At 44.5% G+C, this 25,807-nt stretch overlaps 1 protein-coding gene across 4 annotated transcripts in view; it reads left to right on the top strand.

Annotated features, from left to right (window-relative positions):
* The window catches only part of ARHGAP17 (Rho GTPase activating protein 17), a 100,015-nt gene that overhangs the window by 52,549 nt on the left and 21,659 nt on the right, over positions 1–25,807 (top strand). For 3 of the 4 annotated variants that reach the window (XM_027961624.3, XM_060406209.1, XM_060406208.1), the window contains exons 7-17: positions 2,872–2,983; positions 6,304–6,372; positions 6,532–6,613; positions 11,302–11,429; positions 12,212–12,323; positions 12,866–12,947; positions 15,977–16,057; positions 18,096–18,209; positions 20,622–20,713; positions 22,958–23,117; positions 25,050–25,283. In XM_027961624.3, the coding sequence (XP_027817425.1) occupies positions 2,872–2,983; positions 6,304–6,372; positions 6,532–6,613; positions 11,302–11,429; positions 12,212–12,323; positions 12,866–12,947; positions 15,977–16,057; positions 18,096–18,209; positions 20,622–20,713; positions 22,958–23,117; positions 25,050–25,283 (1,266 nt within the window). The remainder of the gene's footprint in view (positions 1–2,871; positions 2,984–6,303; positions 6,373–6,531; positions 6,614–11,301; positions 11,430–12,211; positions 12,324–12,865; positions 12,948–15,976; positions 16,058–18,095; positions 18,210–20,621; positions 20,714–22,957; positions 23,118–25,049; positions 25,284–25,807) is intronic. The other variant, XM_027961628.3, reaches the window with a different exon arrangement.

The raw sequence follows: 25,807 nt of genomic DNA, 5'->3' as shown, positions 1-25,807 counted from the left end.
ACTGTAAATTTTAAAAACATGTAAGAAACTGCTTATGTTCTGCCAACAACCAGAAACAGGAAGAACTATATCTGAAGCTGTGTCTGCAAACAGATTAAAAAGCACTTTTATCTCTAACTCATCACTGCAGACCTTGTAATCTATTGTATACTCAAATGTTTTACTGTATCAGAGAAAACATCATGCAATACATTCAGAAAAGCTGGGAAAATAATTCAAAATACAGTATAATTAACTCAAAAATAGAAAGAAAGAAATGCTGTGCTCAACAGGGAGGAACTAAGTAAAACCAAGTAACCATCCCAGAAGGCTGGTGTCAAGTGACCTGTCTGTCAGTGCTCCGGGCTCCAGCCTCAGCTCCATCCGTGAGGGCGTTTGTATCGATGATTCATATGAGAAGCATGGGGATAAGGGAGATGCCCTTATAGGCCCGATCCTTTCTTATACCTTATACGGGGATTGACAAGCTTTTTCTGCTAAGGGCCAGATAATGAATATTTTCAGCTTTGCCACCCAGATGCTCCCTGTTCCGGCTACTCAGCTCTGCAGTTGTAGCATAAAAGTAGCCCTGGGCAATGTGTAAATGCATGAGCAAGGCTGTGTTTGAATAAAACTTTATTTGCAAAACAGGTGGTTTTGCTGAGCCCTACTTTGTTAATAGTCGTCATTGCGCTCTTGTGAACTAGATGTGGTTATTTCTGTTTGGCAAATAAATGGAGACACAGCCACCATTTACTGACTTTCTGTGTGTCAGATGCTTTTACCGCAGGTTGAGAGAGTCTGTAACAGGGCTGCATTTCCTTGTTTCTAAGATGCCATGGAGTGTCAGATGCACCACTGATTTAATACCCATCTTCAAGAGGGAAATGAAATAGAAACACCACTGTATTAAATGTACAAATCAGTTGGTAAGACACATCCTGATATAACAAATGTTGAGGTGATAAAAGAGACATCTAGGGATTAACACGTGGTGAAAATGGTGATTGCCACCACCTACCGGGTGCTTGCCACATGCCAATTACACATACGTGATATGTCAGTTCTTCGATTCTCGCACCAGTCCCTATCAGTCTGCCTGTTCATGTTTTCAGCAGACATGAAGTAGATCTTTACTGTGAATCAGACTCTGTCGGATACTAAATGCAGAGACCCTTCAGTGAGGGTTGTTGGGGGACGGGGGTTAGGAGGTTATGTGATGTCTCCTACTTTGAGAGGAGACTTGTATTGCAGAGACAGGAGGGACGTGCACATGGCGTGTCTGTGACTCGCTTTGGCCCTGAGACATACTAAACAGCAGAGCTAGGATTCTGAACGCAAAGTCCATCATCGTCTTGCCATCTGTGTACCTGTGATTAGAATCTTGTGGCCAGATCCAGTATCGGGGAGTGCAGGCTGCCCAGTGGTAGATTTTTGCTGAAGAAAAGGAAGAATATTTTTATGGTTAACTGAACAAAGCTGTGAGTCACTCTTGCTGGAGTTGGTTGAGCAATATTATAGATGCCTACCTACCCGCAATTTACATCTGCAACACACGTATCCTGTAGGAGATTTCAACACTGATTCTTCGTCCTGCGTTTGTGGCCCCGTTCATTTAATGATGAGAAGCTGAAATAGATGAATATTTCCTTGTTAGTTTTACTTATTCCTGTTGTTTTTCCCTAGAGGAAAATGGCAACAGCTAACATCATGTGGGGCTCCGTCACGTGCACACGCATATACACATACGTTTGTTCTCTCCTTTGTTGCTTAGGACATTTCTGGCATGCAAATGGTATTTGTTTTCTTAGTTTTGCAGATGAGACAACCTGAGGCACAGAGAGGTTAGACCATTGCCCAAGGTCACACAGCTCATGAAGGCAGAGCCGAGCTTTAGACTTGAGCCTATCAGACTTCAAAATCAATGCTTTTTCCATCGCCAGCTTTGCTTTAGCAGATTTACTGAAGCCTCGTTGTGGAGGAGGGCACCATATCAGGAGCATGAAAGAGTGGGGCAGAGCCTTTGAGGGCAATGCAGTCATCTGGGAAGCTGGATAAGTTGCTAACATGGGTTCTCATCTGCATCCTTATAACATCCGTGTTTAAATTTGAAGTGCTAGAACTTTCCACAATAGCAGGTATGTCCATATTTAAAAAGAAGTCAAAACACACTTGAAAACCGAAGAGAAGTTGTTTTAGAGTGTTATTCCCCATGCATCGGCCCCCCCCACCGCCGTGACTATTGCTGTATAATTTGGGGGAAGGGAGTCCTTTTGACTTACTGTGAAAGGAATGTAAACATTCCACATTATGTTTCAGATTTGCTGTAGCTGTTGTCTTTGGAGTATTAATCCTTACAGGTGATTTTAATTCTTAAAGTGCTTTCACTGCTATCAATTACTAGCTCCATGACTGAAGTTCTGGCTTTCACTTGCTGAAAGTAGTCACAGGTCAGGACAGTTGTTGGCAGTGTTATAAGGGGTCCTGAAGAGCAACAACGGACCCCCAGTGGCACAGGGAACGTTCCAGATCAAAGAAAGAGAACAAGGGGGTATTTCATGGCGACGATCCCAAGATTGGACGCTAGAGGAAGAAGTTCCATGGACTGATTTCCAGCAGTGGGGCTCGCAAGAGACAAGGTGTGTCAGTTCTGCTCGGAGTGGACAGCTCCTCCCGGCACTGCGATGGTCCGGTCCCAGCGGGAAGCCTGCGTCACTTCCACCAGTTTCCTTTCTTAGAGGATAAGCTCCAGAGAAGCTGGCATCCTAGGTACTGACACCCCAGATAGAATCAGTTTTGGGAAAGGAATCTGTCTCTGCTAGGTCCTCGACTCCATAAGACTGCGTATATACAGTGGCTTCTCAGATAATACCTACCCCTGTGTTTTTGTAGGTGGAACCAGGCTCACAAATCTTCAGGAACCAACTTTCAGGGGCTTCCATCAAAAATAGATACCCTAAAGGAAGAGATGGATGAAGCTGGAAATAAAGTAGAACAGTGCAAGGTAGGAAAATTCCCTAAGGAATGTGTACTTAAATCAGTCTTTTGGTTTTTGCAAGTGATGGATGAAAGGTCAAATATTGCAAATTATTTAATGTCTTATATAATTCCTGTTAGAATTCCCTGAATGATATTCAAGGTGGTTTCTGTTTTCTTCTTCCTGCTTTATTTTCCAAGACTCTACATTGCTTTATAATCAGAATAAAACATTATTTTTTAAATTCAAGTAGGATATTTTTTAAAAACTTGATTAAAATGTCTAAGCCTATTTAAAACAAAGATTTTAATAGATATACCTATGGCTGGTTCATGTTGACGTATGGCAGAAACTAATACAATATTGTAAAGCAATTGTCCTCCAACTAAAAATAAATAAAGAATGGGGGGAGATAAAGGGAGAAAACTATAGACAAACATATCATAAAAGTTATGGGCATTAAAATAATGCAGAGTAAGCACAAAAACAGAATCATATAGGTTTTCTAGAATGAATGCTATTATGTTTAAGGGTTGAATATATAGTCATAATATGTCCACAAGAAAGGGAAGGATTATTTTTAAGATGTTGCTAGGACAATTGGTTTCTCACTTGGGAGAAATATAAAATTTATATCTCATAAATTAAATTCCAGGCTAGGTGGTTAAGTGATCTTATTCTCTATGCATTTATCTACGAAAATAGATGTTTATTCCAAATGTTATTTGAAGTGGTAAAGAAACAAGTCTTTGGTGAGTCTTAGAATCATGGCCTGAAACTTTTCCTCCTCTTATTATTCACCGTTTTCCAAAACTGGCATTAGGACTGGATATTTTGGTTTATTCAGGTTATGCTTTAATTCACTTTTCAAGATAAGAAACCTTGGACAATTTGCAATAAAACGACTTGTTGAAAATAGTATAGTGGGTAAGAATTAATACTGAAGTCATGCCATACCCTTTGCATTTAAAAAGATGGTAAGCACACAAATGCTTCTGATAAAAGCCTCACATTGGCTTTTTCTTGTTTAGAGAGTTGTAGCTTTGCCATTGTCGTTCATATCTGGTCTAACCTAGCTCTCGCCTGCTGGTTCCTTATTGGAAATAAATTTGGCTAGCAGTTTGGGTGTCTGACCTAGTGCATTATGGGCTGATGTCTCTTCTCTGAACTTCCACACCATGGCTTGTCAGAAAGTCAAATGGTGAAAACTTAGGAAAATATTTTCTGTCTCCTCCTCTCTTTATGTTAACTTCTAGTTCCCTAAGATAGTTAGGAAACTATTTTACCTACTATGAAACTACCTACCTTTAGGTAGTTTCCTAAGATATAAGTTCTGCTTCACTGATTCTCTCTTTTGCTATGTGTGATCTGATGTTTAATTAACATCGAGTTTTGAATTCCACTGACTATATTTTTCATTTTAAAGTTCTAATTCTTCAAGTCTGCCTTTTTTGATAGTGCATTATTCTTTTTTAATGTTTTCAGTCGCTTATGTATGCTTAAGTCTTTGTTCATTTTGTTTTCTTAAATTTTCTGGGAGAGTTTCCTTTATGGTGGACTGTTTCTCCTTTATGGTGGACTGTTCTTCAGTTTTGTATCATGAGCTTATTTTAAGAGGGACTTTATCTGTGGGCCTTCTTGGGATTAGGAGTCAGTCTCCCAGAGAGTATTGCCAGCCCAGGGCAATTTCAAACTAAACTTTCTCATTTTAAGGATTTCTAGACCATACATATAATCAACTCAAACTTCAAACCCTCATGAAAGTAGATCTGTGTTTGAGAACTCTCAGGGAAATGTTTTACTCTCCTAGATCCAGAACCCTATCCAAAACAGAAAGTAGTACACTAAAAAAAAAAAATATATATATATATATATATATATGTGTGTGTGTGTGTGTGTGTATGTGTATATATGAAATTTTGAAATATGGATATATCCAATTGCCCAACTTATCAGTTTCAAGCGAATTTTTATGTAAGTAATTCATTTTGTTGTTGTTCAGTCACTAAGCTGTGTCCAGCTCTTTGTGACCCCATGGACTGCAGCACACCAGGCTTCCCTGTCCTTCACTATCTCCCAGAGTTTGCCTCAAACTCATGTCCATAGAGTCGATGATGCCATCCAACCATCTCATCTTCTGTCACCCCCTTCTCTTGTCTTTCCTTCCAGTGAGTTGGCTGTTCGCATCAGGTGGCCAAAGTATTGGAGCTTCAGCTTCAGCATCAGTTCTTCCAGTGAATATTCAGGGTTGATTTCCTTTAGTATTGACTGATTTGATTTCCTTGCTGTCCAAGGGACTCTCAAGAGTCTTGTCCAGCACCACAGTTCAAAAATCAATTCTTTGGTTCTCAGCCTTCTTTATGGTCTAACTCTCACATCTGTACATGACTAATGGAAAAACCACAGCTTTGACTATGCAGACCTTTGTTGGCAAAGTAATGTCTCTGCTTTTTAATATGCTGTCTGGGTTTGTCATAGCTTTTCTTTCAAGATTTCCATGAATTCTTTTAATTTCATGGCTATAGTCACCATCTGCAGTGATTTTAGAGCCCAAGAAAATAAAATTTGTCACGGTTTCCACTTTTGCCATGAAATGATGGGATCAGATGCCATGATCTTAGTTTTTTAAATGTTGAATTTTAGGCCAGCTTTTTCATTCTCTTTCACCCTCATCAAGAGACTCTAGTTTCTCTTCACTTTCTGCCATTAAGGTGGTATCATCTGCATATCTGAGGTTATTGATATTTCTCCCAGCAATCTTGATTCCAGCTTGTGAGTCATCCACCTCAACATTTCACATGATGTACTCTGCATATAAATTAAATAAACAGGTTGACAGTATACAGCCTTGACGAATTCCTTTCCCAATTTTGAACCAGTCCTTTGTATGTTAGTTCAAATATCAAAAGTATAAAACAGTATAAAGTCTTTCTTCCGCCCTTGTCCTTCTCCTCCTAATTCCCACTGCTCCCAACAGGTAACCCCTGTTGTTAAGCAAACCCTCTTGCTTTTTTTCCTAGAGGTATTTTTCTACAAACATGGTGGTAAAAATCTTTCCTCTCCCTCTTTTACACTTTTACTATACCAGAAGTAATGTTCTATGTTTCATGTCTTAATAAACCTTAGAGGTTTGTTATCAGGCCATACCTAATAAGATCAGGCCATAATAAGCGTACTTATTCTTTTCATCATCCCTGTGTGTGAGCATACCAATCAGTTGATGGACATTTAGTCTGTGGCTGTTTCATCACGTTTTGCTCTCGGAGTTCATGGATATCAATTCTCAGATGCTGTTTGCTTTCACATCTCTTTTCTTCAATGACACATCTCCTCTTCCATTTACTCAGGATCAACTTGCAGCGGACATGTACAACTTTATGGCCAAAGAAGGGGAGTACGGCAAATTCTTTATTACGGTAAGCACTTTGCCCTGGCAAGACATGAAAGCACTGTAAAAGTTGAGTCATTTTAGCTTTTTTTGCAAAAGATGTCATTTTTGGTTTTGCTCAGCCATTGTGTGTATGTCCATCCAATGCTAACGTTACTTTTGTTTTTGAATGTGGGTCTGTTCTCAGTTATTAGAAGCTCAAGCAGATTACCATAGAAAAGCATTAGCAGTCTTAGAAAAGGCCCTTCCCGAGTTGCGAGCCCATCAAGGTAACGTAACCTGCGTGCTGGCCTGACGCCTCCTTCTTGCCTCTGCCACTTCCGCCTTTGTTCTTCTTCACCCAGCTCCTTTGCATGCGTTTCCTCTGGACAAAGCTGCTCTGCCTAGGCGGGCACTGTTCCCCAGCACACTTTCATCTTCCCTTGCTGCATTCTCTAATTTCTTCCAAGCCCAAATTAACATACTAATGGAACATTCGCAGTTCTTCTGAAACCTTCAGTTGAAGAGAAAGCTGCACCCTTTGGGGGAGCGCCTATTTTTCTGTCTTCTAACTAGGCTCAAAACCTTCTAGCCTCTAATTACCTTCTCCCAAACACGTTATTTGTTCCATAGGACGTTATTCTGGCTCTGGGATTCCAGGAGCATACATTCTAAGAAAAAAGTTGGGGGCTTCCCAAAAGAAATTTTAGAAGCCGGTACCTGATACCACAGCATTAGGCATGTAATCAGTGTGATTGGGTCATGAGGACATGACCACCTCATTCATATCTTGTTCTCATCAGCACTCACTTTGCCCACTATGTTCAGGCACATTGCTGATCCTACCCTTGAGTTATGAGCAGTCCGAACTTTCCCTTGATGCTTAGTCTTGATTCTGATCCTCTGGTTTGCTATCAGAGCATCTCCCAGCAGAGATCAGTAAATGATAGACACTGCTGTCCCCTTCAGACATGTTGCATGCTTTGCCTTATGGTATGGTCCTGACATTTGGAACTTAAATGCCCCCAACAGAAGCCTTGGTCTTGAGCTTAAAGAGGATTAAGCCAGACGCTGAGTGTGACAACTCAGTGATTGTGAAACATACACGTGTGTGCATGGGTGTGGCTGTGCTTACACACTGGCCCCTCAAGAATACCACTCCTCTCTCCTAAATATTAATAGTAGGCAATCCCAAAAGATAGTCTTTGTGCCTGAGAGTTGTTAGATTTCAGAATTAGAAAATTCTGTGCCTTGCCTGACCCTTCAGCCCATCTCCCATCTGATCCCATCGCCTCACTCTTGGGTGATGGGGTTGAGTCACAGTGCAGAGGAACGAAGCAGTCAGCGAACACTCAGCCTTGCAAGGGGCCGGCTCTCGCTGGTGAGAGCGCCAAGAGCCTGTAGTTACGGGATACCTCCTTCGCGCAGTGCTCTACACAGGACAAAATAGTAAAGCTCACCATCTTAGCCTTTGAAGCCTAGTCTGGAAGGGTTGGCTAAAGGACACAAAAAAAGAAATTCCTTTAGCAGCTCCACTCCCCCCTTTTGAAAAGCTCCCATTCTATTTTTACCCAAGGCTATTTTCCCTGGAGAAGCATGTCAGAAAGTCAGGGGAACAGGCAGGGGCAGGCAGGCGTTTTAGGAGGGACGAGAGAAGCCGGTGTGTGGCGGGAGCAGCCATCGAAAGAAATGAGATTCTCTCTCTCTGAGGCTGCTGCCTTCGCCCAAGTCTTGCAGTTCAGCCCCTTCCACCTCTGCCTCCAGTCTGCCTTTATCTTAGTTCTGTCTTCCTCTTCCTTCTTCTCTGTTTCTAGAAAAACTCAGAGTATCCTTACGGTAGGAAAAAGCTCAGCCTCCCACCCAGCGCCCTGGTCTTCCACTCTGGTCATCTGACCTTCGTTCAGTACCTGCTTGTCCTCAGCATGGAGCCTCCTTTCATCGCATTTTCCTTTGTTTTTCTGGGAGGCTGAAGAGCCTCCAAATGACTCCTTTCTATCGACCACCTCAATTTTCTAACCAGCTTCCCACCCATGTGCTATGTGGTCTAATTTCCACTTCAAATCACTTTGCTGTTAAAACCAAAAATGGAAAACAAAAAGCACTGCAAATCCCAACGGGCCAATGATTCTGGATTGTCAGATTCTGGCGTGTGACGTGGCTTGAATGGGCTCTTCCTTGCCGGTTCCCCCACTCATTTTGTGTTTTCCACCATTGTTGGGGCTGTGTTTTCTCCACAGCAGAAACTGGGCCTTTTGTGCGATCCAGTCCTTGCTCCTGTGTCCTTCTGCCTCCCCCCTTCCCCACCTTCTTTCTCCAGGCCTCCACTCTCACCTGCATCCTCATCCACACAGCCTCAGTCTCAGGCGACGGCTGGCTGTCGTCTTAAACTCAGCGTATCTCAAGCAGCAAACCGATGCTCCCCCACACCAGCTGACCTTTTCCTCCACCTGGGCTCCTCGGGACCTCCTTTCCCTCAGACAATCCAGGTTTCAAACCTCAGAGCCCTCTTTCCCTTCCTTTCTGATGCCTCCTCTCCATTCCCACTCATGCCCCATCACCTGGAGCAAGAGTGTGGACGAAAGTGTCCATTCCCAGACTCAGGATCCCTGCTCTCTTCTCAGCCCAAGTCCTCCTGGTCTACTTAATTCCTATCCAACTTCTAAGACTTTCACCAAGCTCCCCTCCTTGAGAAGCCTTCTCTGACAACTGAAGCCAACAGTGAACACTTGCATCTCCCAAATCGCTCTAGCATTTATGGTCTACACCAGAAGTCGCAAACAGCTGTTTCTCATTAAAAAAAAAAAAATTTTTTTTAAACTAATTGCCATCATTTAAAAACCCTAACAGTCCTAATCTCTGGCTTCTCTTGGAAGTTCAGAGGGTCTGATGATGCTGGATCTGCTTTCCCGCATGGTGACATGGGGCCAGCTCCCAGGAGCGGCTGCCGCCTTGGGGCAGATCACGCACATGCTCCCCACCGGATCGAGCTCCTACGGCGCCCCTGCACACAGTTATGTTTGCGACCCTTGTCTATACCATTTTTCTGCAGTGACTTAGCAAACACGTCCTGTCTTGTTAATTTCTGTTGTCCGTTTACATGTGTGTTTTGTGTTCTCCTCACACTCTGATCGCTCTCGTCCCGGGGAGTGGGGCTGGGGGGGTGTTCTCTGTGAACTCTGACCCAGCACTGCAGGTCTGTCACTTGAAGGGTCTGTTGTTGAAGGGGCAGCCCCAGTGGTAAAGTCTGCCTCTGGAGTGGTCTCTAAGCCAACGGCTCTCACAGCCATCCTCTACCAACGTTACACCAAGGTAGGGATGGGACACCCTGTCCAGTTTTGACCTGAAAGTTCCGGCGGGGTCTGGAGTGTGCCCGCCCCTCAGCATCGCAGGGTCACGCACAGGGAGGTGATGGCAGGAATCATTTTCAGCAGTCCCTGGGTGATTCTGATGTCCCCCCCTCAACAACCTCACCCCTACCCTCCCCACCCCCTCAGGGGAAGGTCAGCTGGCCCTCTTCTGCCTGTGTTGAGAATCATTGCTTTAAATAAAGGGACAAAGTATTTGAAGTAAGATCTGGCCTTTGAGTGGACTGTCCCAGAGCTCTGTCTTCTGAGAAGGGCCAGGCCCCTTGGCTGCTGGTTTTGTTCAGAGTTCCACAGACCAGGGCTGGGGCCCTCACCAGGGACAAGGGGCCTCCTGAGAGTTCTGAGAGTGGCCACTGCCCTCCACCCCCTCACCCCTTCCTTTAAGGTCCTAGGGTAGGAATTTATGTTGGCCCTTTCCAGTCCTATATGATAATGCCCGGCTTGTGTTTACATTTTTAAGAAATTATTTCCTTTTTCAACTGAAGGAGTCGATTTCTTGTACCCTACTTGCTCTTTCCACCAAAGAAAAGCAGCCTTTGACCTCTGACTTCCCAGGAGTGCCCAGGTCTCCGGGTTCGTGGGCTTTCCCTTTCCTTCCTGCAGTGGGCCCCGCCCCCCATCACGTGCGGAACGGTGTCAGAGCCATGCTGGGGTAGCACTGCCCACCTGGCATTCAGGATTCGAACAGCAGAGTGGCTGAAGGACGCGTGTCCACATGCCGAGAGGAACCCTTCCTGAGCCACGTGTCCCGGTGGGGTCCCTTCCACCAGGCGGTCTGCTCTCTCTGGCTTCTGCGTGCATCTGCATCAGTGCTGGGCCTCCACGGGCCCCTGGGCAGCCCGGGCACCACCACCAGTTCTTAGTCTCCCTGTGCATCCGCATCGTAAATGCCTGTCTCTGTCCCCCCGCTTTCTCGCTTGTCTTTCTGCCAAGCCGCCTCACCTCTTCCGTGCAATGAAGCAGCGAACGTGACCGGAAAATAATACACAGCATTGCTTCGCTGCTGTTGGCACAGACTCCAGCCTAAGCTGCCTTGTGGGGCCTGCGTTCTCTCCACTCAGAATCCTGGGCAGTCTGGGGGTCTGGCACCAAGAGGTGCTGCAGGTCCGGGTGTAGGAATTTACGGTGGCCCTCTCCAGTCCTGTTTAATAATACTCGGCTGATGTTTCCATTTTTAAGAAATTACTTCCTTTTTCAATGGAAGGGGTCGATTTCTTGTCCTCCGGATAGAAAACCAGTGCTGCTTTGCATGGCTAGGTCAATTTCTTTTCAGTGAAAACTCTGTGTTCAGATAGGCTATTGGTTTTGGCCCAAGGCAGCCCACCCATCTTGGGTGCATGTCAGGCCAGAAGCCCCATTGCAGCTTCCACTGGGCATCTCACATCGGGTACCATGTGGGTGTGTCGGGCTCCAAAGGTCACCTTCCCAGCCTGACACATACGTAAACAGGAAAGGACACGAGCAAAGAGGACACGTTTCCCCCTTTCTCAAAGCCTCAGCTACAGGCTGCTAAAGAAAAAAAGAAAAATCCCTTCTGGTAGTCTGGGGGAGGAAATAACTTGGTGACGCCCGCAAGGTGGTCGAGTGTCTCACTGGACAGTTTGCTGCTCTAGATAAGTGGGCGGAGAAGCCCGCCTTTGGGACGCCTTTGGAAGAACACCTGAAGCGGAGCGGCCGTGAGATCGCACTGCCCATCGAGGCCTGCGTGATGCTTCTGCTGGAGACAGGCATGAAGGAGGAGGTGAGGGGCCCCGCCATCCCGGGCCAGTCTCCCCGGACCAGTGATTCTTGAACTGCATTCACTGTGACCACATTTCACGCTGGAACCCTGTCCATGTAACCTTCTGTAGACATGGAATGAAAGAGAGCTTTCACAGAGCAATATTTACCTTGCCTACCTGCAGTACACTCTGCCTTTTTTTTTCTTTTGGTCCCATTTGATTATTTCATTTTACACTGTGGTCATGATTTGTGAAAGTGAATCTCATGATGTACTACTGAACCAGAGCTTATGTGAGCTTTAGTTTCCAATAGCAAGATTCTTACATTTGTGTAGTACTCCGTGAGGTGGGGGAGCATGGTATTCACATACTTTTATTTTATGAAATCCTTACCCCAGGTGGCACTAGTGGTAAAAACAAACAAACAAACAAAAAACCCACCTGCCAATACAGGAGACGTAGTGTTCCATCCCTTGGTCAGGAAGATCCCCTGGAGGAGGGGATGACAACCCACCCCAGTATCCTTGCCTGGGAAATTCCATGGACAGGGAAACCTAGCAGGCTAGAGTCCATGGGGTCGCAAAGAATTGGACACAACTTAGCAACTTAACAACAAAAGCAAATAGCTGATTAACAATGTTGTGATAGTTTTAGGTGAACAGTGAGGGGACTCATCCCTACAGATACATGTATCCGTTCTCCCCCAAACTCCCGTCTCATCCAGGCTGCCGCATAACATCGAGCAGAGTTCCAGGTGCTGTATATACACTAGGTGATACTAATGGCTTTTCGTTGTCTTTAGGGCCTTTTCCGAATTGGGGCTGGGGCCTCCAAGTTAAAGAAGCTGAAAGCTGCTCTAGACTGTTCTACTTCTCACCTGGATGAGTTCTACTCTGACCCCCACGCTGTAGCAGGTGAGCTCCATGGAAGAAGGCGCCTCAAGGTGGTGGCACAGCATCAGCTGAACGTTCAAGATTAAGTTTAAGTAACAGATAAAACGGAAATGGTCTCCTCAATAGATTGAAATGACAAAACTCAAAAGTGTGCGTGCTTTCACTTACACATACATATCTTTTCTGTTCCTGTTTTGGGGGTTTTGTTTTATTTTCCTGATTATTAAGTAAAGGTGAAAGCAGCTTATAATCCAAATGTTTGGAGGCATGCTTGTATTCTCTTCCCTCCTTTTACCCCCAAATCTCCGTCTATGCAGAGAAATGATGCCTGTTAAGATGACTTTGAAGCTGATTTTACTTTCTATTAATCTCTCAATATATTTTACAAGGGACAGAAATTGTCTTGTGAATATTTCATCCTCTAACCACTCCTGCCAATTCGTGATTTGTTCTATGTATCGTGAATGGTTATAACTGAGGTCATTTGAATTTGCAAAATAATGTATCCTGAGAGTCCCAGCCTTGCCCCTTGCCATACTCAAAGAGGGTGTTACTAATTTCAGGTGCTTTGAAGTCCTATTTACGGGAGCTGCCTGAACCTTTGATGACTTTTAATCTGTATGAAGAATGGACACAAGTTGCGAGGTAAGTGTAAAGAACACCAAGTTGTTTTTTTTCCTAATTGATTTACTTTTAACTGAAGGATAATTGCTTTACAAAATTGTGTTGGCTTCCGCCATACATCAACAGGAATCAGCTGTAGGTGTACATGTCCGCTCCCTCTTGACCCTCCCTCCCACCTCCTGCCCCATCTCACCCCGCTAGGTTGTCACAGAGCGCCGGTTTGAGCTCCCTGAGTCATATAGCAAATTCCTGCTGGCTGTCTATTTTACATACGGTGCTGCTGCTGCTAAGTCACGTCAGTCGTGTCCAACTCCTTGCAACCCCATAGACGGCAGCCCACCAGGCTCCCCCATCCCTGGGATTCTCCAGGCAAGAACACTGGTGTGGGTTGCCATTTCCTTCTCCAGTGCATGAAAGTGAAAAGTGAAAGCGAAGTCGCTCAGTCATGTCCGACTCTTAGCAACCCCACGGACTGCGGCCTACCAGGCTCCTCCATCCATGGGATTCTCTAGGCAAGAGTAATGTAAAGAACACTGAATTTTAAAAGTTAAAGAAAACAATGTAATACTCTGTCCTGCTTGTAAATCATCTTACTTTTGGGGACCACAAAACAACATTAAAATAAGGTACTTTGAGCTGTGTGGGAACTCAGCTGTGCAGTAATATAATGTTGACATGATCAATAACAGTAGTTGATGCTTACTGAGCATTTACTGCATGCTAAGTACTGTACTAATCTTTATGCCCATGAATTCCTGCAGCCGATAATTAATAACATGAAAGGCAGAAATGGTTGTTATCCTCACTGTTCAGATGAGGAAATGGAGGCTTATGGAAGATCGGTGTCACTTAACTGACAGAGCTTGGAATCCATACCCAGAACTCTGCCCCAAAGCCTGAGTCCCTGTTGTTTATCTCTTCTCCTCCGACCCCGGCTTCTGTCTGTCCAGAAGTAGTTGGTTTTAGGCACGGCAGAACTCATTGCAAAAGTTCTAGAGGCTTCTCCTTGGCCGCCTCCTGGTCAACTTGTCCCTCCCAATTGACTCGCTTCCTCTCAGAATGCCTAATTCCTCACCTATAAGGGGAGGGGAATATACCTCCCCTCCCCGCATCTTCAAATGCTCACCTGTTCCCATCAAACGAGCCATGATTAGAAATAAACCATGTATTCTGATGAGTCATTCATCATCAGTTGAACCAGGCATTTGGGCTTTTTTTTTAAGGTCTTAACTTTTTTTTTCTTTAAATATTTAGTTATTTTTTGTTACATCAGGTCTTAGTTGTAGCATGTGGGGTCTTAGTGCCCTGACCAGGGATCAAATCCATATCCCCTGCATTGGAAGGCAAATTATTAACCACTGGACCACCAGGGAAGTCCCTAGCTTCTCTCTGCAGCTATGGAGCAAGACGTTATTCCTGGTAGATAGTGAGGATTTTAAAGTAAGAGTGACCTCTTAGTCCAGTTGTGTCCTTGGAACCAGCAAGGGGCACTGCCTGCTCTGGGTACCCACATTTGTGGGGCTGGAGGAACCCACCGAGCAGTGTCAGGTCAGGGGTTCTGGAGTCTCGTGTTGGGTGGGCTCCTTTCCTCCTCCTAGGCCTTGAGTTTTCTCTCTGTTCTGAGATTCCCAGACTCGTCCCTGTGAGGAAATAAGCGGTGAAAGAAGGAATCTATCTACTGGTGTGTGGACTCTATACTTGAGAAATGTCATCCCCTCGCAGTGACACGTTCACTGGCCTCCAGAGTGTCATTGTGTTTAACCCCTACCCACAGCTCTCCAGGCTGGTTCAGCTGTCCAGGAGGTTTTAAGTCTGAAGGTGTGTTGTGTGAGCAACTTCTAACGCCCTCTCCTGCTGGTGGGCAGAGTTGATTCTAGCCCTGTAGGGTCTGATCTAACCCTTTTTGGGTCTGTGAAAGCTCGCACATTGAAACTCTGCAGCAGAAGAATTCCTGTAATTGCTTCAAAACAGAAAGGGCTTCTTGGCCCGGAGCCTTTGGGCAGTACTGAGCGCAGGGAGAGCCCCGGGGAATGGGGTGCTAGGAGCTGGGCCACCCTTGGGACAAGAGACCTGAGCCCCGGATGCTGTACAGGAATATACACATTGTCTAGACAGAATTTTCAGAATGCCTCCTGTGTGCCAAACATTGATCTGGGTGGTTTCTTATTGTTCTGTCTCTGAAAGCTCACAGTCACTTGGCAGAATTAACATTCTTATCCCCAGTTTGGCACTTCAGGAGATTGAGTCTTAATGAGGTTGACTAACTGCTCAGCGTATATCAGTTAGTATTTGACTCCACATTTGTTTCTTTACAAAATCTGTGCTAATTAAAATTTTTTTTAATTTAATTTCTCATTTTTTGGCTACACCACCTAGCATGTTGGATCCTAGTTCCCCAACCAAGAATCGATCTTGCACCACCACCCCCACCCCCACCCCATGCATTGGAAGCTCAGAGTCTTAACCACTGGACCACCAAGGAAGCCCCTTTAATTTTTTTTTTTAATCTTGGCTGTGCCACACAGCCTGCAGGATTTCAGTTCCCTGACCAGGGATTGAACCTGGGCCACGGCAGTGAAAAGTGCCGAATCCTAACCACTAGAAATTGCTGTGCTATTTTCCAACTGTGCTTTCTCTGTCAGTGGGGGCATCGCTGCTAATAGAGCAGATGAACACAGGTATTCCTAAAATGAGCATTCAGTTCAGTTCAGTTCAGTCACTCAGTCGTGTCCGACTCTTTGTGACCCCATGAATCGCAGCACGCCAGGCCTCCCTGTCCATCACCATCTCCCAGAGTTCACTCAGACTCACGTCCATCAAGTCAGTGATGCCATCCAGCCATCTCATCCTCGGTTGTCCCTTCTCCTCCTGCCCCCAGTCCCTCCCAGCATCAGAGTCTTTTCCAATGAGACAACTCTTCACATGAGGTGGCCAAAGTACAGGAGCTTCGGCTTTAGCATCATTCCTTCCAAAGAAATCCCAGGGCTGATCTCCTTCAGAATGGACTGGTTGAGTATTAATAAAGGTTATAAATAATTTTTTTTTCTCAGTGTACAGGATCAAGACAAAAAACTTCAGGATTTATGGAGAACGTGTCAGAAGTTGCCACCACAAAATTTTGTTAACTTTAGGTATGTATGATCAGCATTCTGCAAATTAAGCCACCGAGCTGCAGTGAAGAGAGGTTTACTCCGCAGTGGAGAGGCCATTGGATTCAAGCATGTTTGGCACATCAAAAAAATGCTCTGGAGGGTAACTCGGGGTTGCTGGGAGTGGGGCTTGAGGTGTATTACTGTGATGCGTCTGTAGCACGGGTATCACGTCTGCCATCGATAGATACGTCTCCTGACCATTTCATCACTGCAACTGTTGGGAAAAACATTCTTGTGAAGTTTGATTGACAGTATGTTGGATTTGGAGTCCAAATTGTCCAATATCTAAAAGGCAAAAATTCAACGGTAATTGTCCTTTCTGTAATGTGTTTCACATATGCTACATAATTTATTTTAAGCGGAGTACAAATCATCCTTCTCAGTAAAACTTAAAGAAATGGAGATTATATATTAGTTTATGGAATGGCTGTGTTTGTAGGAAAATTTGCCATGGAATAAATTTCTAGTATTTAACGTCAGTTTTCTCTTTGACTTAAAATGTAACTTTGAAGAAGCACAGAGAGAAGGGTAAAAAAGGTAGCCTGAAGTAATAAAGTCATTTAAAACCAAAGAAAACTTTGTAAGAAGATATGATCTGAAATGACAGATACTTTATTGGTGAAATTTCTGGTATGTCACCTGACCTTTAATTTCAGTCTTAGATCCTGTCACTAAGCTAAAGCTAAATATTCTAATATTTAGCTAATATTTTAAAATCTAAATGTTTTAATATCTTAGCTATCAACCTTGCCTTATGAATGTGTTAAATTTATAATCCCTTATTTGATTCATGTAACACACCCAGCTTGTAATTGCAGGTACTCTGTGTTCAGTGTCTTATGGTGGAAACTAAATCACAGAGCTTGGTACTTTGGAATTTGAGCTTTTATTTTGTTTAACTTACTCATTATTATTTTTACCAATTGTTTTTTGACTAGGGAGGACATTTCCATGGTTCAAAATTCAAAGGTGTACAGTGGAAAAAATCTCTTTCCTCTTCTGTCTCTCACCCACCTACTTCCTCTCCTGAGAAACAACCCGTGTTTTCAGTTTCTTGTATATCCTCTCAGCAAGAGTTGATAGATGTAGAATCAAATATATATACATATGTATATGTCTGCATACATATCTACAAACATTTCTGTCACACCTTTCACTTTGTTTTTAAACTAAAGGCAATGTATATTATAAACATCATTCTCCTCCTTGCCTTCTTTGCTATAATACACGTCCTGGAGGTTTGTCCATACCAGTGTGTAATAAACTTTTATGGCTACATAGTACTCTACTGTATGGATATGCTGTAATTTATTTAATCAGCCCCCTCTTGGTAAATAGTTGGGTTTGTTCTTAATTTTTTGCTTTTACAGTGCTATTCTTGTACCTGAGAGTATATGATAAATTGGATCCTTTCATAATTAGGGCTTAAAGCGTTCTCAGTTTCTTCTAAGCATATACTTAGTTTCTTCTAAGCTCTCAGTTTCTTCTAACCTATACTTGTATTTTTAAAATCATGTTTGTAAAAAAGAAACTATGTTCATATCAAGAATATATTGACCCCACTGTTAATCATACTGTAATCTATTTCAGGGTAGAGAGATAGGGCATAAAGGAAAAACAGATTAGAAATATATTGCACATAGAGATTGGATCATTGAGGTTTGCATTTGAGCTGTTTTCCCATTCCAAGCTCTGAACTATCTGTTCTCTGGAACAAAGAACATGTACTTATGGAGAATGAAATGGCAACCCACTCCAGTATTCTTGCCTAGAGAATTCCGTGGACAGAGGAGCTTGGCGGGCTAGTCCATAGGGTCACAAAGAGTGGAACAATAAAGGTTACTTCAATAACCAAAAAAAAAACAAAAAAAACACTTAACCCAAGGCAGCTTCCGGTTAAGTCACACCCTGCAGTTAGCATCTGTGGGATCTGGGGCTGAGCAACCCCTGGGCAGGAAGGTACTGCTCCTCCAAGTATTTCAGAGGAGATGCTTTTCTTCTCTCGTTTGTTCCGTAGGTATTTAATCAAGTTCCTTGCGAAGCTTGCTCAGACCAGCGACATTAATAAAATGACCCCCAGCAACATTGCAATCGTGTTAGGCCCTAACTTGTTATGGGCCAAAAATGAAGGGTGAGTAACCGTTCCCTGTATCCTATTGTCTAAGTTCTGCTTTCCACCTGATGGGAAGGGTAGACATGAAATTCACTTCTGAAGTCAACCTTTCCCTTATAGCTGACTTTCTCAGACTTAACTGTGCGCTGGGTCCTGTCCCACACACTGGTCACACAAAGGTGTAAGAGACTTTGTCCCTGTCCTCCAAGGACCCCAGTCCTGGGCAGCCAGGCAGGTGAACGGCGATGGTGCAGTGATAAACTCCATACACACGTCTGTGCATCGTAGATGTTATGAAGGAGGAACACAGCTCGGTTCTGAGTCATTCAGGAGGGGACGGCACTTGACTGATGATGGATGAGTGGTTTCCCATGGGTAGGACCTGAATGAGCTGTGCCACAGAGGGCACAAAAAGGCCCTGGTCTCTGTGTTTGGGGGGGGGGGGGGGGGTCACGTGGTCTCATGTGACTTGAGCACAGGGGTCATGAGGCTATGGCTGAAATTTATAGAGCCACTTTATGAAGGGCCTCATGCATCTTGCTGAGATGTTAGGAACTTATTTATGGGTCATGCTGGGAAGAGGGCATCAAGATTTCTCAGCAGAAGAATCACTTGAGCAAACTGCATTTAGAAAGATTATTTGTTGGCTCTGAGAATTTTAGACTGACTGGAAGAGAGGGATCTAAGAGGTCAGCTAGAAAGCGTCCAGGAAACCACTCCTGTTGACGTCTGCCACATAACCTTTTGAGGTCGGTGATCTGTCCTCATTTTTACAGATGAGGATGCTAAGGCTTAGAGAGGGCAAATAATTTGCTTATTGCACAGCAGGGAAGTGGTGGGGCCCACAGGATCTGTCCTTAGCTTTCACTACTTTTCCCTGCCTCCCCACACTGCTCTTCAGCTTTGTAAAATCATGAATGGTTCAAGTTACCATTCAAAAAATATAAGGACTGTCTGAATCAAAATTTTTCTGTCTTTAATTCATCCATTTCCTTGTGTTATGCCCACTCTTGTTTTGGAAAGTATTTATAAAATTATTTACAAAGATCCAATGTTATAAAGCAAAAGATAGGTGAATATAAAGGCTAACTACATAGTGTATTGTATCCTATAGCAAATAAATTCCAAGGTAGACCAAAGAGCTAAATATAAAGAGTGATGCTGTAAACATAGCAAGTTAAAAAAATTAAGTAACTAAACATAAAGGCATCAGGTAAATATTTATTAGCTTTGAGCATATAATGTAAGAGTATCTTATAAGCATAAAAGCAGTTTAGGAAACAAATAGATAAAGTCAAAAAGCTCCTTAAATAAATGGCAATTCACAAATGGGGAAGGAGGTCCTCTAAAAATATCCAGATATATAAAAAGGTCTTGAAATCAATAGGTAAACAATACCTCCTCAAAAAGAAAAATTGGCCAAGAATACCAGTGAATCGTTCTCCCCAGTGCTAAGGTTCTAAGGCAGGAGAATCAGAATCCAGGTGAGTGGAAGGGAAGTATGAACAGGAGGGAAGGGTGATTTTCAGGCAGAATTTGGATTCAGATTCTAACTAATCTGGAATTTGAAAGGAGCTAGAACTTTCACGTGGCTGGAAATCAGAGCAAAAGTATTCTTCCCAGTGGAAAGACAGGTTCTAGTGATAAAAGGAGGGAGGAAGTAGGTTTGGGACTGTCGGATGTGGGATCCAGTCTGTCAGAGATCCAGTGTCCTTGTTTATATGAAAAACCTCAGAACAGTCCTGACGCTGTAAAAATTAAGTGCAGTGAAGAATCTGAGGCTCTGAGCATGGTTGGTGCCCAGTAAATGTCAGGCCATTGCATCCCTTCGGCTGTCCTGTGTTCTGACTCTGGGCTGGATGTGAGCTCCTTAATGGCAGGAACAACAATTCTTTATTTTCTTTCTTGTGAGCCCTGGCATTCAGTCACTGTCAACTTCTGAACATGCACCTTGGGACCAGTCCCCATCCGTATGTGACAACCTTAGTTAATATGTGTAAACGCAGAGCCCAGGTCTTCTGTGTGATAAGAGACACCCTGAAACACCGCATACGCTTGGCTGCATCATAGCCATGATCACCACTGTATATGTGATCCGGGATCTTAGTGTGACTCCCGCAGGCAAGAGTACGGAGTGGGAAAATGCAGGCCTGTCCCCAGACAACTGAAAACCAGCATTCTGAGACATCACTGGTCACTGACTTACATCATACTTGTCAGCACAGACTAAGGAGTGACAGCCGAGTTAGGGTAACTTTTCTTCCTGGGTGATCACTGCCACACTCCTCAGCCAGAGCCTGGTGGATCTTATTTTTGCCTTTGTACTTAAATGTCTTATCCTTTCAATATAATTGAATTGCCCTGACTCAACCTGCAGAAATTGGAGGCTGCCCTGGGGAGATGGTTTAACTTTGTCAACTTCTTTTGCAGAACGCTTGCTGAGATGGCAGCTGCCACTTCCGTCCACGTGGTTGCGGTCATCGAACCCATCATCCAGCACGCCAACTGGTTCTTCCCTGAAGGTGACTGCTGCTCCGATTTCACTGACACACGGATACACAGCAGTAGTATAAACAATCTTTCTTTGTTGTTTATCTTTGAAGTTTTCATTGTGGTAGAATACACATAACATGAAATTACCGTTTAAAGTGTACAATTCAGAGGGATTAACTGCATTCCCAGTGTTGTGCAACCATCATCATCTATTTCCAAAGCTTCTTCATCATTCCAAACTGAAACTCTCTGCCCACTGAATGATAAGTAGACATTATCTCTGCCCCTCAGTCCCTGGTAACTGTTAATACTATCCTACTTTCTGTCTCTGGGAGCTGGTGATGGACAGGGAAGCCTGGCGTGCTACCGTCCTTGGGGTCACAAAGAGTCAGACATAGCTGAGCAGCTGAACTTTCTGTCTCTGTGAATTTGCCTGTTCTGTGCATGTCCTATAAGTAGAATCATAGAGTGTTTAACCCTTTGTGTCTGGTCTATTTCATTTAGCATAACAGTTTCAAGGGTCATTCATCCATGTTGTAGCATGTGTCAGAATTTCATTCCGTTTAAAAAATCTGAATAATATTCCTTCTATGTATAAACAGCATTTTGTTTATCTGTTAGCCGATTGGTGGGCATTTAGGCTGTTTGCACCTTTTTGACTATTGGTAATTGGCTGCTCTAAACATTGGTATACGAGTATCTGTTTAATTCCCAGATTTCAGTTATTTTGGGTACATATCCAGGAGGGGAATTGCTGAGCTATATGAGAATTCTATGTATAAACAATCTTTTTAAGGAAGCAAATGCATAAGTAATCCCATCACATTGCCTTTGCTTTTTCACGCTTCTTTTTAGTCCCTTGGCATTCCTGTTTTCACGCGATGGTAACCGCACTGTTGGGTATTTCACTTTGTTTCACGGCACCCGGAGTCACCCACTTAGCCAGTGTATGTTGAGTACTCGCTAGGTGCACGTGTTTGCTCGTAAGACGTGCTGTCTTCCCTGGAGAAGGAGACCTGATCATCAGAGAAACTCTGACACACAACACATTTGAAGGAAGGTGGAGGGAGGATTTGACAGACTCAGGTGTCGAGCACGAAGGGCCAGGAATGGCCCGGTAGATGAGGTGGCGCTGACATGCAGGGATCCTCAGGGGTGCGGGGCCCCCTTTCGGGTACTGGCTGGGAGTCCGGCCCTCCCGCCCCAGCTTTGACCGGAGCGGCCCAGCTGGCACCCTCCGGAGTGTAAGCTCCCTGAAGCCTGGTCAAGCACATCTCTTCTCCTCTGTCTTTGTTCTTCATGGGCATCTTTCTTCTCATCTGTCTCTTCCCCTGAGTTCCCGCCATCCAGAATCACACCCCGCTCACGTAAGCATGCATAGTGAATATGTGATAGATAGGTGATAATTGGCATTCTGCCCAGGGTTTCCTTTTTTCTCTTTTTTGGAGGGGGTCAGTGTTTATTGAGGTATAATTTGCATAAATTAACAACTTATGCAAGACTGTACAATGTAATGATTTTTAACAAATATATCCAGTGTGTACCTACCACAACGATTATATAGACTATTTCCATCATTCCCGAGAATTCTTTCGTGATCCTTTTCAGTCATTCCCTTCATTCAGCCTGTGGCCATCACTCATCTGCTTTCCATGTCTACACTCTGCCTTTTAAAATTTTTATATAAATAAGAGTATGGAGTGTAGTCTTTTGTATCTGGCTTCTTTCATTTAGCATCGTGCTTTTCAATAAGTTCGTTCGCTCAGTCATGTCTGACTCTTTGCAACCCCACGGACTGCAGCACCCCAGGCTCCCTGATCATGCTTTTGAGAGCCAAGATTTCTTTTGAGAAAACGAGTCTTCAGAACCTGCTGTAGACAGTATGAAGTTGATGCCACTCTTTTTATCTACTTAATATCAAGCTGTACATATCTTAGTTTTTTCTACTTCCAATAAGTAGTCATCCATGCTCAGTATCCTCTTCCATATTCCATGATTTTTTTTTTTTTTTTTTAAGAAAAGAAAAAGCAGGGGAATTGTGTAACTTGGATTCTGAATCATACCCCTCCCCTAGCTCTAGTTTTCTTAACTTACCCCCCGCCTTGGTTTGGTAAACTCTCCTTAAGAAGATGAGATGCCTGGGGCTTTCACTTGTGAAATAGTGAGGGCTCGTGGATGAAAGAAGGAGTCTCCTATCCCAGTGGGGTGTCCCTCCAGCTCCCTTGACCTCTGTGTGCTGTGTCTCATGTACACGTTTCTTTTTCTCCCGGCAGAGGTGGAATTTAATGTGTCAGAAGCGTTTGTACCTCTCACCACCCCGAATTCCAATCACTCATCCCACACTGGAAATGACCCGGTCGACTCGGGGACCCTGGAGAGGAAGCGGCCTGCCAGCATGGCGGTGATGGAGGGGGACCTGGTGAAGAAGGAGAGGTGCGTTCAGAGCTGTGGATCTTCACGGTAGTGGGAGCTGGCACAGGGGAGAGGTGGTGGACCCGTGGTCCCTGGTCCTGCCTCAGTGGACCAGCGACTCAGTGTGCACCCAGGCCTGTTAGAGTCTAGACAGTTTCAGGAGCTCGGCTCTAGTTCATTGCAAACATTAATCTGCCTCCAGAGTAGGTGTGTAGCCGCCAGTTAACATTCATATCTGATGCATCCAAGCTTTGCTTGGTGGTCTGTGATGAGCCCTACACAGTAGCATCGCACACATGTTACGAATTCACCTAAATGTACTTGACTGGAGAAAAAGAAAAAAAAAAGAGTTAAATATTGAGGATGTCTGTCCAGGAGTGAATGTGAGAACAACCCACCTCTCCTGGTGATCTGTGTGAGTTGGTGTCTAAAGACACACGTTTTTAGTATAACTTGGTTCCTCGTTGGATGCCAACCATAGCAGCCTCAGTTTTTGCCAGTTCTGGAAGAAAAAAAAAAACTGTGTCGGACTTCTCCTTGGGTGATCTGTGGGGTTTTCAAAGTTATTAAGACTATTTGTGATTTCTGCCTTCAGATGCCAATCTGTCCAACATGTATGCTGAAATGCTACTGTGTCTGCTAGTAATGCTGAGTTAGGAGTCGCATGCTTTTCTCATGTACATGCAATAATCTTACTAGAAATAGTTTTACATTAAAACTAAACAACAAGCTCTTATTCTAACTGCCCGCTCTTAAAGTGAGGTCTGTTTTTTTGTTTTGCCTTTTTGTTGTTTGTTCGTTTTTAAAACCCATGGCAAAGGAAAAGGCTTTACTTTCCTGTTCTGTCACTCTGGAGGCCACATTTATTATGTGCAGAAGCTTCACTCCTCTGAACCCACATTCACACACGCAGAAGAGCTTCCTGATGACAAACTGTCCGTCACAGAATTAGCCTTTGTGTATCTGAAGTTACCGAATGCAGTGTTAGGGTCTAGTTAGTACATGATAAACAGTTCCCAGCCATCTTCCTGGATGGATTCTCCCCACCGGCTGACCCAGTAACCACAAGCTCAGGCAGCCATGTACCTTTTTAATCTTTTGAACTGGCCAAAAGGGTTAAAATTCACACACCAGTGGCTTCAGTAAAAAGTGAATCTTCCTTCTAACCTATCCTCCAACCACCATCTCCTTTCCCAGAGCAACTATTTTTCCAGTTCTACACATCCTTTCAGATACATTCTTTGCATATTTACCATTATTTCTGGGCTTCCCTGGTGGCTCAGACATAAAGAATCTGCCTGCCAACGCAAAAGACGCAAGAGATGTGGTTTGATCCCTGCGTCAGAAAGATCCCTTGGAGTAGGAAATGGCAACCCACTCCAGTCTGGAGAATCCCGGGCACAGACGAACCTGTTGGGCTACAGTCCATGGGGTCGCAAAAGAGTCGGACATGACTTAGCAACTAACCAACAAGCAACACGTCCTTTTGGATATATTCTTTGCATACGCATAGACCAAAGTTTCTACATCTCAGCTTAAGAGGTGACGTAAGGCTGTCTTACTTTGCTGCTGGTGGCACTTCTGCACTCAGCTTCCACCTTGATGCCGAAACACACAGATTCCAGGTGATGGCCTTGTGGAAATAAACTATGGAAATAAACACGCTGTCATGATGGCACTCACTCAGGATGAGGCCTGCGTGTTTGCTTTCAACTGCTCACACCCACTTTAAGAAAGGGCGCTGGTCAGTACCAGGTCCAGATTTAAAGCCCTGTTACTCCGTGCCTGGGTAACAGGAGTGACCATCTGTCTGGTCCTTGCCGCTCCATTGCATGCTGGGCGACTCGGGTGGCTGTCCCCACGTGTGAGGTGTAACGCGCGGGGACCGACGGGCTTCTGTGTCAGTGGTCGGCTCGCATGGTGTGTTGTTCACTGTTTCTTCTCTCTGTGTAGCTTTGGTGTGAAGCTTATGGACTTCCAGGCCCACCGGCGGGGTGGCACCCTAAATAGAAAGCACGTATCCCCTGCTTTCCAGCCGCCACTCCCGCCCACAGATGGCAGCACCTTGGCTCCAGCGGGCCCAGAGCCCCCTCCCCAGAGCTCTAGGGCCGAGAGCAGCACAGGGGGTGGGACTGGCCCCTCCTCTGCGGGCATTCTGGAGCAGGGGCCCAGCCCGGGCGACAGCAGGTAAGGAGGCCAGCTTCTGCTGGCAGTGGGTGCCAGACACCCCAGCCTTCTTGCAGGTGCTGGCCTGTGGGCATGGCCTCCATGCCCCAAGGATCACTTGGCACGGCATGAACCATCTTTGCCTTCCCTCCTCCTCTTGGCAAAGGATGGAAAAAAAAGACTGCAAACTGCTTGCTTCCTTTCCTGTTTTCAAAAGAAAGCAACATTTGTTTGCATTCTTTACCAAACTGCTTTAGGGTTGGGAAGCTAGACGCCAATAAGTGTCTCACAGTCATAAGCCTCTCTTACCTGTTTGACGTGTACTCGTTCACGTGGCATTTGCTTGTTGTCATCCAGAATGCTGACTAGTGAATGTTGGAATGTAACAAGTTAGTAAGATAATTATATTCCTCGCATTCCTTCACTCATCCATTCATCCATCCGTCCAATGTACTGAATAACTGAGTACTGAGTAATATGTGCTGGCCGCTATACTGAGCATCCCCCAGCCCCCTGACTTTAAGTCTTGTAGAGGAGGTGATACA

The sequence above is a fragment of the Ovis aries genome, chromosome 24 (assembly GCF_016772045.2).
Source record: "Ovis aries strain OAR_USU_Benz2616 breed Rambouillet chromosome 24, ARS-UI_Ramb_v3.0, whole genome shotgun sequence".
Lineage (NCBI taxonomy): Eukaryota > Metazoa > Chordata > Mammalia > Artiodactyla > Bovidae > Ovis > Ovis aries.
Note: the sequence above shows the minus strand (reverse complement) of the source record. Positions and strands in the feature narration are given on the sequence as shown.